This window comes from Didymella exigua (assembly GCF_010094145.1).
Source record: "Didymella exigua CBS 183.55 unplaced genomic scaffold M421scaffold_17, whole genome shotgun sequence".
Classification (NCBI taxonomy): domain Eukaryota; kingdom Fungi; phylum Ascomycota; class Dothideomycetes; order Pleosporales; family Didymellaceae; genus Didymella; species Didymella exigua.
In genome coordinates this window covers 121062-135832 of record NW_022984791.1, presented here as the reverse complement: position 1 = coordinate 135832, position 14771 = coordinate 121062, and the positions used below count along the sequence as shown (strand labels likewise).

General features: G+C 51.6%; 7 protein-coding genes across 7 annotated transcripts; 6 read left to right on the top strand and 1 right to left on the bottom strand.

Annotated features, from left to right (window-relative positions):
- The first annotated feature begins 77 nt into the window (after positions 1-77).
- M421DRAFT_421718 (uncharacterized protein) lies at positions 78-1100 on the top strand. Its single transcript, XM_033592923.1, has one exon. It carries the CDS (start codon positions 112-114, stop codon positions 610-612), a length of 501 nt encoding a protein of 166 aa, XP_033447571.1. The 5' UTR covers positions 78-111; the 3' UTR covers positions 613-1100.
- Positions 1101-1543: 443 nt separating this feature from the next.
- Positions 1544-3496, top strand: M421DRAFT_176851 (high affinity nitrate transporter NrtB). Its single transcript, XM_033587850.1, has 4 exons — positions 1544-1916; positions 1970-1988; positions 2041-2396; positions 2443-3496. The coding sequence occupies exons 1-4, from the start codon at positions 1765-1767 to the stop codon at positions 3434-3436; spliced, it is 1521 nt and encodes a 506-aa protein (XP_033447570.1). The 5' UTR covers positions 1544-1764; the 3' UTR covers positions 3437-3496.
- A 1196-nt stretch (positions 3497-4692) lies between these two features.
- On the top strand, positions 4693-5887 carry M421DRAFT_176840 (uncharacterized protein). Its single transcript, XM_033587849.1, has 2 exons — positions 4693-4742; positions 4802-5887. The coding sequence occupies exon 2, from the start codon at positions 5003-5005 to the stop codon at positions 5873-5875; it is 873 nt and encodes a 290-aa protein (XP_033447569.1). The 5' UTR covers positions 4693-4742; positions 4802-5002; the 3' UTR covers positions 5876-5887.
- Positions 5888-8149: 2262 nt separating this feature from the next.
- M421DRAFT_421716 (uncharacterized protein) lies at positions 8150-8699 on the top strand. Its single transcript, XM_033592922.1, has one exon. The coding sequence runs from the start codon at positions 8392-8394 to the stop codon at positions 8650-8652; it is 261 nt and encodes an 86-aa protein (XP_033447568.1). The 5' UTR covers positions 8150-8391; the 3' UTR covers positions 8653-8699.
- A 344-nt stretch (positions 8700-9043) lies between these two features.
- Positions 9044-11592, top strand: M421DRAFT_101744 (ankyrin; the record flags this gene model as incomplete). Its single annotated transcript, XM_033586676.1, has 3 exons — positions 9044-9159; positions 9207-9470; positions 9519-11592. The coding sequence occupies 3 exons, from the start codon at positions 9044-9046 to the stop codon at positions 11590-11592; spliced, it is 2454 nt and encodes an 817-aa protein (XP_033447567.1).
- Positions 11593-11635: 43 nt separating this feature from the next.
- Positions 11636-12141, bottom strand: M421DRAFT_176820 (uncharacterized protein). Its single transcript, XM_033587848.1, has one exon. The coding sequence runs from the start codon at positions 11955-11957 to the stop codon at positions 11679-11681; it is 279 nt and encodes a 92-aa protein (XP_033447566.1). The 5' UTR covers positions 11958-12141; the 3' UTR covers positions 11636-11678.
- A 22-nt stretch (positions 12142-12163) lies between these two features.
- Positions 12164-14103, top strand: M421DRAFT_421712 (FAD/NAD(P)-binding domain-containing protein). Its single transcript, XM_033592921.1, has 2 exons — positions 12164-12690; positions 12792-14103. Exons 1-2 carry the CDS (start codon positions 12465-12467, stop codon positions 13934-13936), a joined length of 1371 nt encoding a protein of 456 aa, XP_033447565.1. The 5' UTR covers positions 12164-12464; the 3' UTR covers positions 13937-14103.
- The last annotated feature ends 668 nt before the right edge of the window (positions 14104-14771 follow it).

The window sequence follows — 14771 nt, the reverse complement described above, 5'->3', positions numbered from 1 at the left end:
AGTGAGTGATGGGACACTGCAAAGTGAGTGATGGGATGCTAAACAGGCGGTGGTGCGACGAGGGCGTGAGAATGAAGGGGAGGTGTACTGCTAAGTTTTCAACTGTCGCTCATGTGCACCGCTCACGATACTCAGAAGCTCTGCAACACGCAACTCGACCCATTCGAACCTGCGACGAGCTCTCTCGCAGCATCTCCTCGGACAGGGCGGCATTGCCATGACCCCATCCAGGTACCCACCGCCAAGAGCAGCTTCGAGGCCCAACATCCTGCGCCATGCATCCTTGAGCTTGACCTTTCATCACGGCGACGGGAAAATCATACGCTGAAGGATCCCGTTCTTGTTTCTCCGGTACTTGTAGTCCGATGTCGCGACGTACCCACGTTCTCAAGCCTGGACGCAGCAGCAGGTGAGCTGGCCATGCGCATCGACAGCCACAAAAGACAGTCGCCGCGGAGGAATCGGCTAGTCTTGAGTTTGGCGTTTTCTACTCTCGAGGCAAAAAGTCGCGTTGGTCGCGAAGCAACAGAGCACTTCGATAGCGGTAGTCTGGGCCAGCACCATGACGGGAGCCCAGACTTTATCTGCCTTCCAAACATATGCCGCGAGTAGATACAGGCCACTGGAGCTTACCATCGGTCGAGGATGAGCGATTGTCTGCGTTTTTGCCCCAAGATAAGGCAGTGTCGAGAGCACTGATTGGTCTGCCAACACGAAGAAGGGATCTTTACCCCAGATTGCGCGTGCGCGTGCGCGGGCGCTCACACACTGCGAAGGCTCTGGAGTGAGATTCCGGGGCGTCTGAGATCACGATCAGACCTGTGCGACTGTCGTGGTCGCTATCAGTATCGTGCTACACCAAGCTGACGCCTATCGGTCGATCAGTCGGCGACGAACCACACGGGACAGCTCACCGTTGCACGACGACCAGCTGTACTATAGCAGAGCAGAAGCAACGCCAAAAGTGCACTTAGCTTTTGGAATTCGAGCATCTGCTATGGCGGTCCTCGATTCGACTCGACTCGACGGCCTCCCAGTTCTGTTGCAGCGCCACAAAATGGCAATCTCGGCTGCCACAGTAGTTGTCGATCGTGTCTGCCTGTAGACACAGGCAAATTGTCAGCAATACCGCGGAAAAGCTAATTCTCTTATTATCTTTGAGGCTCGGACAAGGTTGTCTGAAAGCACTGCGCCAAGAGATAGCGAGAGATAAGAGAACGCCTGCTCCGCCGCCAGAGAACTGCCCGGTCTCCGCCATCCCACGTCAAGCGTCGTATCAGCGAATCAAATCGTCCCGCATCAACGTTGCGCCGTCAACTTGAACATTTGCACCGTACATCCATGCTCTACGAGGCTCTACCGAAACATCATTCAGGACTAGACGCCGCCACAGCGCTGATCGGAGACGCACCGACCCTGCGGTCGACATGTGCAAGTTCCCGCAGCCCTGATCGTAGCTGTGTTGGACCCCAGCGCTGATAACGGAAACGCCAAAGCCCCCAATTCAAGCTCAAAAGCTCGATTTTCAAACTTGGCACCGTGGTTGTTGTGCAGCTCAGTCTTGGAATAGGGAAGGCGTGCGTCACGGTGCTCGACCGCGGAAGTAGTGAATTCCATGTCTGTGATGCCCGACATATAACTACTCGAGCCATATCTTCAAGTCTTATCTGTAGGCTTCAAGCAGCTCCTCTCGACAGCAGGGCCCCGCATACACCCCGGTCCTTCCGCACATATCCCCAGATCTCCAGCAAATCATCCGCTACAATGGGTTTCCAACTGAAGCAGCTCTGGTCGGCGCCAGAGGTCAACCCCTACAACAAGAAGGCGAAATCGATCCCCGTGCTCAACCCTGTCGACAAGTACGGCCGTGTGTTCTTCTTCAGTTACCTGGGCTTCTTCATTGCATTCTGGTCATGGTAAGATCTCTCCACATGCAAATTTGACTTTACGACGTACTGACCAGGCGCAGGTACGCCTTTCCACCTTTGGTATGGCGACCCACAATCCCTCCGTTCATTCACTCGTCTAACACTCGCGCAGCTCAGCGTCAGCATCAAGAAGGATATGCACCTTTCTCAAAATGAGGTTGCCAACTCCAATATCATTGCACTGACTGCCACACTGCTCGTGCGAGCCATCGCCGGTCCCATGTGCGACAGCATTGGTCCTCGCAAGACCTTTGCTGCTCTGCTCTTCATGGGTGCCATTCCCACTGCCCTTGCAGGTACCGCGAAGAATGCGATGGGTCTGTACTTCATTCGCTTCTTTGTCGGTATCCTTGGCGGCACATTTGTCCCCTGCCAGGTCTGGACGACGGGTTTCTTCGACAGAAACATTGTTGGCACTGCCAACGCTCTTGTTGGCGGCTGGGGTAACTCTGGCGGCGGCATCACTTAGTAAGCACTCTCACCGTAGCCATGTGGCCTTGCTAACAGTACACAGCTTTGTCATGCCTGCCATCTACGACTCGCTTCGTCAAGAGCGCGGCCTGTCTTCCCACGTCGCGTGGCGCGTTTCTTTCATCGTCCCCTTTATCCTCATCACCATCACCGCGACTGGCCTCCTGCTCCTCACTGACGACACACCCACTGGCTCATGGGCCGATCGCGGTGCTGTCGTTGTCCGTGGCACTGCCCAGTCCAACGTCGTTGCCACCACCGGCGGCATCGCGGACAAGCCTGAGGCAGTGAATGGATCCATCAGTTCTTCCGACGAGAAGAAGAATCAATCCGAGCGCGACGTCGAGTCTGCATCTACCTCTGACAACGGTCAGATCCTGGACGAGGTGCAGCACGAGGTCGTCGTCAAGCCCACTCTCAAGGAAGCCATGAAGGTCCTGGTCTCCCCCCAGACCCTCATGTTGTGCGCAGGATACTTCTGCTCCTTCGGCGGCGAGCTCGCAATCAACTCCGTCCTCGGCTCGTACTACCTCAAGAACTTCCCCTCGCTGGGCCAGACTCAGTCCGGCCGCTGGGCCGCCATGTTTGGTCTGCTCAACGTCATCACCCGCCCTCTCGGTGGCTTCATCGGCGACTTGATCTACAAGTACAGCCACGGCAACCTGTGGGCGAAGAAGTGCTGGATCCACTTTGTCGGCGTGATGAGCGGCATCTTCCTAATCGTCATCGGCAAGCTCAACCCGCACGACCTCGACACCATGATCGGACTCGTTGCGCTCATGGCTATCTTCATGGAAGCCGGTAACGGCGCTAACTTTGCGCTTGTGCCGCACATTCACCCGCACGCCAACGGCATCCTGTCCGGCATCGTCGGCGCGACGGGGAATTTCGGTGGCATTGTTTTTGCGATTATCTTCCGCTACCATCCGGGGCAGTACGCGCGTGTGTTTTGGATCATGGGCTGTATGATTATCGCGCTTAATTTGTGCTTGGCGTGGGTTAGACCTATTCCCAAGGGCCAGATCGGTGGTCGCTAGGCTGGAAGCGCGTTGCTTTGAAGTTTTGTTTGCGAGCGCTTGTTTATACACCAGAGTTGCTTATAAGTTATAGTTGTAACTAAGCTACTATCTGCCCTTTCAAAGTGCTATGCCTGCTGTTATTCATCAATGCGAGTAGACATAATCTTCTCCGACTGTACATTCATCCCAGACCACGAACTAAGTACCCTCGGCCTCAACGTTTCATATCCCAAGCACTCATCTATCTTCAGGGCAGTATCTTCCACGCATACCAGCACGGAAATGTCTTGCTCCGCAGCTGACAACATCATCTCAACCCCCCAAATCTCGTTATCTTCTACACCCCCAACCGTCCACCCTTAGCCGCATCAGTCCTCTTCCTGGCTCAGATTAGTGCGTCAAGTCCCCCTGCGCCTCGCGAAAGCTCGTCGCGCTGACTGCGGCTCTTGTGGACTTGGACGGTTCGAAGGTTAGTCCGGACTTGCTTACGCAGTGTGGGTTGTGCTGGCGCTGTGAAATGCCGGTGAACTTCGAACCATGATGGGTGCGTACTAATGCCGAAGCTGCTGATGGTGTTTTGTCTGCTGCGTCTTTGAATGCGCGGTTCTTTGCTCGACAAGGCAGCGGGGATACGCTATTGTTCTGGTTGAAGAGGGAGGGTGGTGACTATGAAGAAAACTGTCTTATGATGGCGGGATTTTATATTTACACAGAGGCTGGGCCATCCAAGGCTTTGTGGTCACGCTGCGAAGTGGTGGAAGGGTTAGAAGGAAGGCCTGTTTTTCATGACTTGGGTCCTTTGGAAAATGGGACGGAATTGGAGAGAGAAAGTCTAGACTTAGTGTCGCGCAGGTTATTAGATTGGAAGGAGTGTCGGGTATCTTAATTAGGTTGGTTGTCGTCGAATGTGATTGGTCGGCGAACAGTGGGAAGTGAACGAGCGACTTGAGAAGTACCGTGGATGTATTTATGGCTGGTCGATTTTTGAATGCTGCGGATTAAGGAAACTTGACTATTGTAACACCAAGTGTGATGATCTGGAGAGTACCTATTCCTGTGATCGATTCTGCATGACCACTGTCTATCCCGTTGATGTGAAGAACACGGCAGAACGCGTAATTATATACAAAGGGAAGTTAAGCGATCACGTGACCCAGCTAATTGCAGCTCGCGGCTCAGGGGAGGCTTGAGCCTCATGAGGCTGACCTTGCTGGTGGCGTGCGTCGCGAAGCAACTTCTTACTTATTGGCGTGCCCGAATATTGAACTCAGACGGTTTCATGTCGCGAACGCCACATCGAGAGCCTGACTTCTCTGGGAAGATTGTAAGTCTTGACTAGTAACTATTTTCAAGCAGAAAAATCGTATATACTTAGATAATTAGGTGTGACAAGATTACGCTATGGTGACCATTTCTTAGACGCCTCCAAGCAACCCACCGTGGGTGAGTTTTATTTATTCACTGCGACAGGCACCTGCTCCCAATAACCCTTAAAATAGCCGAATCCGAAGTTTAAATAGCCACAGATAATCACTTGAATCATATGCTGATACCGAACCTGTAAACACTTATCACCTTTACGCGATGAAAGCAGGAGATTCCAGACCGCACCTTCTCACCCTACCGAGAGAGATCCGCAACCAGATCTACGATTACCTTCACCGAACACTGGAGTTACGCGGAGTCAAGAGCCTGGGTCCGTCTCAGGTGTTCGTTCGACTCGACAACGCGCCCTATCCCAGCTTGTACAGTGTGCATTCACGACTGTGCGCTGAGTATCTCGAGTCTGGCCCTACCAAGAGTCTATCAGCTCTGATACTCAACCGTCTCGACTATGACAACAGGAATTACTGGTCCAAAGATGCAGGGGTTATCTCACGGGATGAGATTGCGCTGAGTCACGTCAGAATCGTAACTCTGCGTATGACGATGAGAAAGTGGATGCCGGGATCCACCACAACGCAAGTGATCGACGCTCTCGGGACAAAGATTGCAGAACTTCGAGTCATTAGAGTGAACGAAATCGCACCCATTTATTTGTCGATCAAGGAGGAGCTCCCAGAGCATGCCAACTGGGCCACTCGGGATTGGATCGAACCACTACCGCACGTCCTGCTCGCACTGACGCGGATCCAACTGATCAACTGTCGAGAAATTGTGACTTCCGAAATCAAGAAGCCGGGCGAGATACCGTACCAACACCACATCATGTGGCAGTGCAGAGCCCATGTGTACGGCTTGAGCGCCTCGAGTGGCGACCTGTGGACAAAGCAAGACGTCATTGACTGCCCCTCGCCCCCAGCTGGCTACACGGAGTGGGTCAACCAGTGGTGCAGAGATGATGAAAGGGTAGGACACACAAGTCTCAAGAGTTCGCGGATCGTGGTGTGGAAGGAGGAGAACTGCACAGAGCAGGATGGAAACGAGGTGGTGGACATCATGTTTGGTCCCGTCTAAGTCCGACTGTTACACACTGGCATTGAACGACATGCAAGAACGTTTTTACTTAAGACCTTTGTGAAGATTAGAGGTTCTAAAAGAAAGCAAAGTCATAGAAGATTTATGCCTAGGTCCTAGAAGCTCTTTTAACAAAGGAAGTGTGCAGTCTAGCAGTTTTGCTATTTAGGGTTTGCAAATTGCAACCTATACATGCCTGTGAGCTAGCAACTATCACTTGTATCGCACGTCCGCAAGAAGCACGATCACGCAAGCAAGGTTTTGTTCAAAGATGCAAATGCCTGGGTAGCGCTGACAGAAATCTTCGCTGACATGCCACAAGACCAACATCTGTACGACTTAAAGCCTAAGTCCTAGGCAGATAGTGTTAGTAACCTCCAAGTCACAGGCGCCATTAATAGTTATATGAGGAGGAGGTATCTCTACTGGCTAGAAGGGCTTAGTCTGTGCAGAAGTATGGGAAAGGGAGTAATTTCATTAGCGAAACTATACTCACTAGTTGAGGTATGGCATGCTTAGATAACAAACCTATACCGTATAGTTGCTTCCTGTCGATGCTAACAACACTAGAAGATGCGAGAAGCAAATGAACTGACTAGGCTTATCCAAGATGCGCAACAATTTATTATATATCACAGCAAAACTGCTAAGTCAGACTGCATACTTCCTCTAGTAAAAGAACTTCTAGGACCTAGACAAAAATCTTCTATAACTTTGCTTTCTCTTAGAACCTCTAATCTTCACAAAGGTCTTTAAGGTTATAAATAGACACAGGGTACTAACAAAGTGTTATTAATTAACAGCATTGACAAACTAATTAACAGCACAGCCGGCATAGTAGCGCTTGTTGTCAGAGGCTAATAGACTGGTGGAGAGCTGACTTAAGAACGCTGCATATCCATCACAGGCCTGTAAATATGCGAACAAGAGACTCCGAAGGTCCCGAGTGCGAGCCTGTCCCGTTACACCGTGCGTCCCGGCACGCAGGGACGGACGTTAATTGCACGGAATATGTCTTGATCACCCAGCACATATCAACTATGCCTCGAACCACATTCAGAATGATGCTCATTCCGATTACATCGCGCTTTCATCTCTTGAACCTTCCGCGTGAGATCCGCAATCACATTTACAGCTACGCTTATCATGTGCTTTGCCTAGACAAAGAGGAACTACACAATGATGAGTTTGACAGCGAATTAGAAACAAATGGATCGACCGGGGGAGCTCCCCGCCGTTTCAACGACTTGGTGTCGATGGAAATCCACAATGCGCCCTGTCGTAGTCTATTTTTTCACCAACGCTCAACTATCCGCGGAGGACAGAGAGGCAGTGTGCTTCAAGAGCGTCTCAGCGACTGTGATCATCGATCTCTCTGATCCTCTTAGGGCTCCACTGCCTAGGTTACAAACTCACCATGCCGAGCCTATGAGTAAATCATGGCTTAGGGCAGACGACCAATTGCATATCCTCACAGTGTTGATCGGTCAGCCGGAGACTTTGTATCCCCCCCACGACTACTGAAGTATACCAGAAGAGACGGTCAACTACACGCTAGATTGGATCACTTCCATAGTGACCGAAATCCCAGACTTAAGAGCACTGCGGGTGATGCAGCGGAATCGCCGGGATATCTGTGCGCGCCCAAATAATAATCTGTTACTGCGTGAGCAGTGTTGGTCGGAGACTGTGATCAACGATTGTATTGTTATCTGTTGTCGTGTTATCTGTTGTCGTGTTATCTGTTGTCGTGTTGTGTGATGTCGTGATGTCATGATAAACAAGCTCTCAGCTCTCAGGTAAGTGCACTTGCCCACCGGGCAGTACCTGCTACAATAGGATATCATGTGATCGAAGCCACGTGGTTACAAGGAATTGCAATAACTGCGACACAGCCTCATCTTATCGCAAACATAGTCATGCTTCTATGCGGAACCGATCCCACGGCCGAACTAGAAAAGACCAATCGGGATACACTAGGCATTTTGTCCATTCATAAGCGTTCGTTGGTATTACCAGTTTCGCTGCATCACGAACGTACCTCTGTCAAAGCACGGTCATGTATAGGACCCAAGCTAGCAAGAAGTAGTTTAGCTTCACGCCGTTCATGTCTAATGCCATGCCGAATATCTCTGGTGCATCTCAGGACGCAGAGCTTTCGACGCGAGAAGAAGACCTCGCCTTAATCCATCAGCTTGGCCAACTCGATCCACTCGTTCTCTCATGAGAAGTGTTTGCGCACGCGTGTATCACCTCCGAGCCGAAGATCTCGACATCCATTCATAAGGCGCTACTCAAGAAATCTCCGACCATACACACCGAAAAGATCACGAAGCTGCGCAAACCAAGTTCCAGGAATCACAAGCCAGGCGCAGGAGAAGCTTATTGTCAAGCCTCAGCTCCGGCCACTGAGGCAAGCAAGCCCAAAAATTATCATGGCTCACACTGATAGTGAGCCCGTGCCGGAACAGTACTGATATCGTCAACCAACCTGGGTCAGAGGTGGACATTGCCACATGCCCGGCCTGACACTTATCAACTTTCTGTTCTTCAGGGAAGAAGAGGGCCATCGATGGAGGAAGCTAATTGGGGAGCTGGAGGAGTCAAGGGTCGTCATTATCGAGGAGGCCGAGAATGGAGGTAACGTCGGAATATATGAGAAGCGACTGGCTGAAGTGGAAGGAGAGATGCGACTGCGACCGGGCTTGGGATCGCAGCAGGCGCAGGCGAATGCGCAGCTACCAGACTGCCCTCTAAAGTGGGACCGCGGCTTATGATTTTGAGCCTTAAACCTAAGGCAGGGATCGATGAAGATATTTTGGGTTTTGTGAACATGAGGATTTTCGGTGCTGTTCCCTGGTAGATCGTAGGTAGCGTTTTGACATGTCATCAACGCTAGCTTCATTAGGACTGTGCAATTTCAGTATTCAGTAATCGTGCACAACACAACGCCCCATACCTGCGTACTCTGTTCGCACTCTCGATACCTGCTGAACAGGCTCGGTACTTCGTTTATGGTTCCAGAAAAATAGCAACTGCGTAACTCAGTTGCTGTTAGCATTACGGGAGCCTGAAAGATTGTGCACGTTACGAAACTGCACCTGCAGAACCACAGCCTGGAGCATCTATAAATACATCCGTACTCGTTGCACTTGCGCGACCGCAATAATGACGAAAGATTGGGACGCTGTGCAGGATGAGATCAAGGAGCTATCTTTCAATCAGAAGAAGCCTTTGAAGGAGGTGAAGAGGCTAATGGAGCAGAAGTACAAGTTCAGAGCTTCGTAGGGATTGCCTCATCCCAAATTTTGCACATTCTCACGTATTACAGAACGAGAGCATACCGCATGAAGCTTAAGGAATGGGGTCTGACGCGACACAAGGGCCGCAAGGCGCGCCCGGAGCGCGATCGCGGCAACAGCTCTGCACGAGATGACGGACCAACCAGAACGCCATCAGTGCCTGCTGAGCCTATGGCAATCGATTCCGAGTCTTTGGGGTATCTTACGAAGACAGGTGGCTGGCAGGTCGTCAGCGATGGTGAGCTTCCGAACGCTGAACCCACCTTCACGGGCACGCTCAATCAGACTCCAAAGTACGTTGTGGACACTACTTTACCTTCTTTCATACTGATCGGGAACAGCTTGCAATCTCCCATTGCGGCCCCAGTGTGGATGCAAGATCCACCAGTCGCCTCTAATTCACTCCAGGATATGCTTCAATGTGTACTGGACAATGATTGTGAGAAGCTCGAGAACATCCTTCTAGAGCACGTCAACCAGGTGAACGATCCTATCGGCATGCCTTTCGAGGTACCCAGCAGTCAATTTGCCAATCACCCTGCGCTGACCCAAATGGTCATCATGCAGCACCCTCGTCAGACCTTGCTCGACATCGCATGCGGCATGCCAAACGGACCTGTTGTGTGGGTGCTCCTGACGTATGGTGCGAAAGGCTCGACGCATCCGTTAGGCACAGACCTGGCATTACACAATGCAATCAAGAATGGCCGACACTACACTGTACAAGCACTACTGATTCCGGGTCGGTCGGAAGTGAATGGCCTTCCAGGTAAGCGCTGGAGACCGCTGCTACAAGCAGTCTTCTGGACTGGACCCGAGATAGTCAGTATCCTACTCAAACGGGGGGCGAGGGTAGACGATGTTGGACCTTCTCCCACAAGCTCAGGGATGCATACTGCTCTGCAATTGTGTTTGGAACGTCGTGCGCGAGAGTATGACGATGAGGCGGTTCGATCGAAGTGCAACGAAAACTTGAAGCTGCTGCTCTATGCTGGAGCGAGCATACACGTCTCACCTCCGGAAGGATCCACTGCTAGCCCTTTCGAAATGTTCATAGAGCCCTGGTGCAACTACGATCATTGGAACATGAGGCTTAGCCGGGCAGAGATGGACTGTCTTGGGAAATTTGTCGAAAGAGGCGCCGATCTTGCTGCAAAATTCCTTGGTAGCCCATGCGCAGCCGGTTCGAGCAACACGTTCATTCACCAGGTCCTCTGGCACTCACCTCCCTGCCTCTCACGGCAAGTGGTGCAAAATTTTTCTGCTACTGCTCCTCTGAGTGGCAAAACTATGCTTCACGAGATAGTAAGTCCCTGTGCGGACGCGAAGCGACATTGTGGAGAGGCTTTAAACGACATCGAGCTGCTGTTCAAGCAAGGGGTCGACCCGAATGCACTCGACAGCCTTGGCGTAACGCCACTGCGGAAGTGTATTGAGCAAGTTTCAGGTACAGATGTCCTGGCGATGACTCAGAAGCTGCTTGACGGGGGTGCGGATCCGGAATACGAAGACATCGATGGCGTCCAACCGTATATTGTTGCGGCCCTAACTCTACATGACCCTTTACGTTTTGAGGTCCTCCGGAATATGCTCGCAAAGATGAAAGGACATCACACGAAGACAAAAGAGGGCCGGACGTACAGATGGGAACCTGGCTTGTTTCCGATCCCTGATGAGCCCACTTCCCAGCAAGTCTTGGCTTGTACAAAAGATGACGGCGATTTTCGACGCTCGATGCATGAAATGGTCCCTATAGACTTACAAACAGCTGTTCAGTGTGCTTATGTCGCCGTCATTACGGGAAGGCTGCTCGACAATATCTCAAAAGCAGCCGTGGTGAACAAGATCAGCGAGAAGGATCGATGGGACATGATACTTACGCTTTCGCTACGTAAGGGAGTCAACCTGCCGAACTATCAATTTGACCAGGAACTCGTCATAAACTTGCTTGATATCCCCAAGATGGGCACGATAGAGATGAGCGCTGCTATGACGCCGCGGATACGTGCCGAAAGCCCTGACGATAACTCTACCCTACAGGCACGCCTCCCCGAAGATGTTGAGGTGGACACAATCCCGGCTTACCAACCATTCCAGCTGAATACAAGTAGTCAATCTACCTTGGTTCGTCCGTCGTCAACTCCGCAACAGGCATACAACTCTCCTAGTAGCAATGATGCTCTCGTGGGCGATACCACACAACTTCGCTGGCTCGATCCGGAATCATCTAAAGCCTCTGCCCCAGTTGCGTCTTACGTACTGCAGTACAAGTGTGCAGTATGCGCTGATGGCCGACTCCTGACAAAGACCGAGTCGCAGAAGCACGTGGATGAGCATGCACACACTGAGCAATGCGACGGCGTCAGTTGCACACGGCGCTTCTGCAAAAGAGCGCGGAACAATAAAGGAGTGTAACTTGGGTGTCAAGATCATATATTTGCTCCCCGGGGGAGCATTTGAAGAACATGAACCAAACTCCTTCCCGAAGATCTCCTCGAGCGTTAGCACCTTATTTCGATACTCAGAAGACCACGAGATTCTGCTGCAGCTTTCTTCAAGCCTGCTGCTGTATGGTTCTTGGTCTCATTGCCGTGGTAGCGGCCACCAGACTCCTGACAGAAACCGAATTGAGTTTCACCATTTCGAGTGCACCGATGCCGTACGGGTCCAGGTCTTGCTCTCTGGGAATCTGTTCGAAGCGAGCCTTCTTGCCGGTTTTTGAGCGAGTCGTAGACTTCGTTTGAGGCTGAAAGGAGCAGGTGTTGAGCCAACAGATGCATTTGCGGGTTCAATCTCCGTCTTTCACATTCATAAAGGACAGTTGCAGACGACAACGTCCCAAGAAGGTTGCTGCCAGCACGAGCACAGCCTCTTGGCGATGCGGCTGTGATCGTTGTGTGGAGGAGGAGCTGTCAGGCGGGCTCTGGATGTGGGGCTCACGCGCGGCCAAGTGACGCTAGTGGTTTATCTGATCAAATTTTACAGTGGATCTGATAAAATTCGGCGTTAGGCCAATCGCATCCGCAGCTCACCATCCCTTACCGTCAAACAACGAAGTGGTTGTCAGGATGGTGCCAGGACTGCCGGAATGCAATTTGTGGACTGATCACTTCCGGACATGCCGTTACCGATACCGGTGCAGGGCGGTCTGAGCGGGGCTGCGCGATAAAACGCCGAAGAAATCCGGCTCTTAATCTTATCAATCGGTAATCAGATCATCAGTCTTCCTTTTCCTCCATCCCACCTTTCTACTTCTCAGACCTGTTATCAGATTGATTTTCCTTACAATGAGGATGCCAAACCTTACCGATGCTATCGGTGGCATGTCGCTGTCGTCACCGCACCGCGTTCTTGTTGTCGGCTGTGCATACGGAGGCATCGCTGCGATTGTCAACCTCCTCGAGTTGAATGACGGCAAGGCGAGACAGCCCATCTATCCAGGACCAGATTTCAATGGAGCAAAGAGCAGGCGAGGCATCGAAGTCACCGTGATTGACGAGCGCGATGGATACTGTGCGTCATCAATCTCTTGGCCCCACTAACCGAGGCTTCAAGTCTGTCTTTCAACGCGTTTCTCATGCTGCAGATCTCATACTGACCGGGGTATTCTACAGTCCACTCGGTGGGAGCTCCGCTGGCACACGTAGCGCCAAAATACACAAGTCACATGTGGAAACGCTTCTCGCATCTGAACGAGCTGAAGCAGCCAAATTTGACATTTAAGCATGGCTCAGTCAGAAGAATTGACCCAGACGCCAAAGTTGCCGAATGGGCTGATCGCAGCGGCAAGACCCAGCAGCACGCGTATGACTATCTGGTTGTAGCTACAGGTCTCAAGAGGCATTGGCCCGCCGTGCCAAAGTCTGGTAGCTACGAGGAGTATCTAAAGGACGGGAAGGCCTTCATTGAGAAGATCACTGGCAGCGATGAATCGAATCATGAAGGGCGACGGGTGGTCATCATTGGCGCTGGCGCCGTAGGAATCGAGTTTGCTGGCGAGATCAAGACCTACTACCCGAAGATCGGTGTTACACTGGTACATTCTCGCGACCAGGTTTTATCGTCGGAACCACTACCCTCAGAACTCAAGGACCGTGTGGGTACCATGCTCAAGGAAGAGGGTGTTGAGGTTGTCCTCGGCAACAGAGCGAATATCGAGGAGCTGGCCAATGGTAAATTCGAGGTTACACTGGCAAATGGCGAGAAAATCACAGCGGACTTCGTCATCGATTCAACAAGAAAGGGCACGCCTACCACAGACATTTTGCCAGCAGCCTGTTTGAACGAAGACAAGGAGGTGAAGGTTGACAACAGCCTCATGTTCAAGGACACGATCGCCAACCACAAATACCACTTCGGTGTTGGCGACGTGATTCAATGGACCGGCATCAAACGCGCTGGAAGCGCAACGGTCATGGGCCAAGCTGCAGCCATGAACATTTATTCTTCAATTTTGAACTCCGAGTTGCCAGAGTCAGCACCAGAAGCTGACCGCTACGGCAAGACTGAGCTCCCTTCTTGGGATGCTGTCATTGGCATCGCAGTCGGCAAGCAGTGTCTGACCTATGATCCGAAGAACGGCATCAAGTATGGCCCCGAGGTATTACAGTCCTACTTCGGGGAGGACCTGGGCTGGAGTGCAAGTCTCAAATACATGGGTTTGACAGACACCATCGATCCCGTCGAGCTCGAGATCAAAGAGCCTGAGGCAACAAAGCTTACAGAGGTTGGAATTAATCCCGTCAGCATCACAGCATAGGCTATCGTTGCGCCGCGCTTGGCTTGTTCATCTTCACTACTGATCAACTTTTAGCTAGCCCTTGGTAATCCCAAAGCAAATGTGCATACATGTTCCAAGCCTCGTTCCAAGACAGACATCAAAAGACAATCTTCACAACCCTCTACGAAAAAAAATAGGAAGCAGCATAATTAGTTCGATGGGTCAACGGACCTTGGAAGGGACAGCATCGTGGAGAAAGTGGGGCCCGTTAGCGTGAACAGACCGCGTCATGGTCGCTTCGGTCGTCACGCTTCCACACGTTTTCCATCCACCTTAGAATACTTCTTTTCTGCACGCGTCGTACCTTAATCATGCCTGCATTCCTGGTCGAGGCTCTTCCCATAGGTAAGTCGGACTGACCCGATGAAACTTCAAGGGTCATAGTGGCTGTGTCGCGATCTCTCATTTCCGAACGGGCCTTCAGTTGTGGGCATCAACACCGACTCTTGAGTGCAGCCCAAACCCATGAAAGAGGCGCCCCTTTTTGAGAAGACTTTTCAGAGCTTTGATGTTCCAAGGGTTCTTTGGCGAGTCCACAGTGACGATTTCGGAGCACGATCCACTTCCCCAGTTCCTTGTTCCCGGCTCTTGGGCCGTGCAGGATTGTCCCAACGGCCGATCTGCACTGTACGTGAATGCCGTTGTACCCAATATTGGTCCGTGATTGGGCATGCAGGGCTGTAGAACTGCTGCCAACGGGTAGCTTTCGCAGCGATATAAGAGGAACGACAGCAGATGTAAGATTACAAAATACCGAGCCAAAGCACAGCAACGACGAAGCATCGATACATTAAGTCCTCTACGACGTCGCGAC

Bases quoted from the DNA above. Each gene is read 5' to 3' on its own strand.
- M421DRAFT_421712 (XM_033592921.1), top strand. From the start codon at position 12,465: ATGAGGATGCCAAACCTTACCGATGCTATCGGTGGCATGTCGCTGTCG. The intron at 12,691-12,791 runs GTGCGTCATCAA...GGTATTCTACAG, and splicing joins TGACGAGCGCGATGGATACT to TCCACTCGGTGGGAGCTCCG.
- M421DRAFT_421718 (XM_033592923.1), top strand. From the start codon at position 112: ATGTGCACCGCTCACGATACTCAGAAGCTCTGCAACACGCAACTCGAC.
- M421DRAFT_176840 (XM_033587849.1), top strand. From the start codon at position 5,003: ATGAAAGCAGGAGATTCCAGACCGCACCTTCTCACCCTACCGAGAGAG.
- M421DRAFT_176851 (XM_033587850.1), top strand. From the start codon at position 1,765: ATGGGTTTCCAACTGAAGCAGCTCTGGTCGGCGCCAGAGGTCAACCCC. The intron at 2,397-2,442 runs GTAAGCACTCTC...AACAGTACACAG, and splicing joins TCTGGCGGCGGCATCACTTA to CTTTGTCATGCCTGCCATCT.
- M421DRAFT_421716 (XM_033592922.1), top strand. From the start codon at position 8,392: ATGCCCGGCCTGACACTTATCAACTTTCTGTTCTTCAGGGAAGAAGAG.
- M421DRAFT_176820 (XM_033587848.1), bottom strand. From the start codon at position 11,957: ATGCATCTGTTGGCTCAACACCTGCTCCTTTCAGCCTCAAACGAAGTC.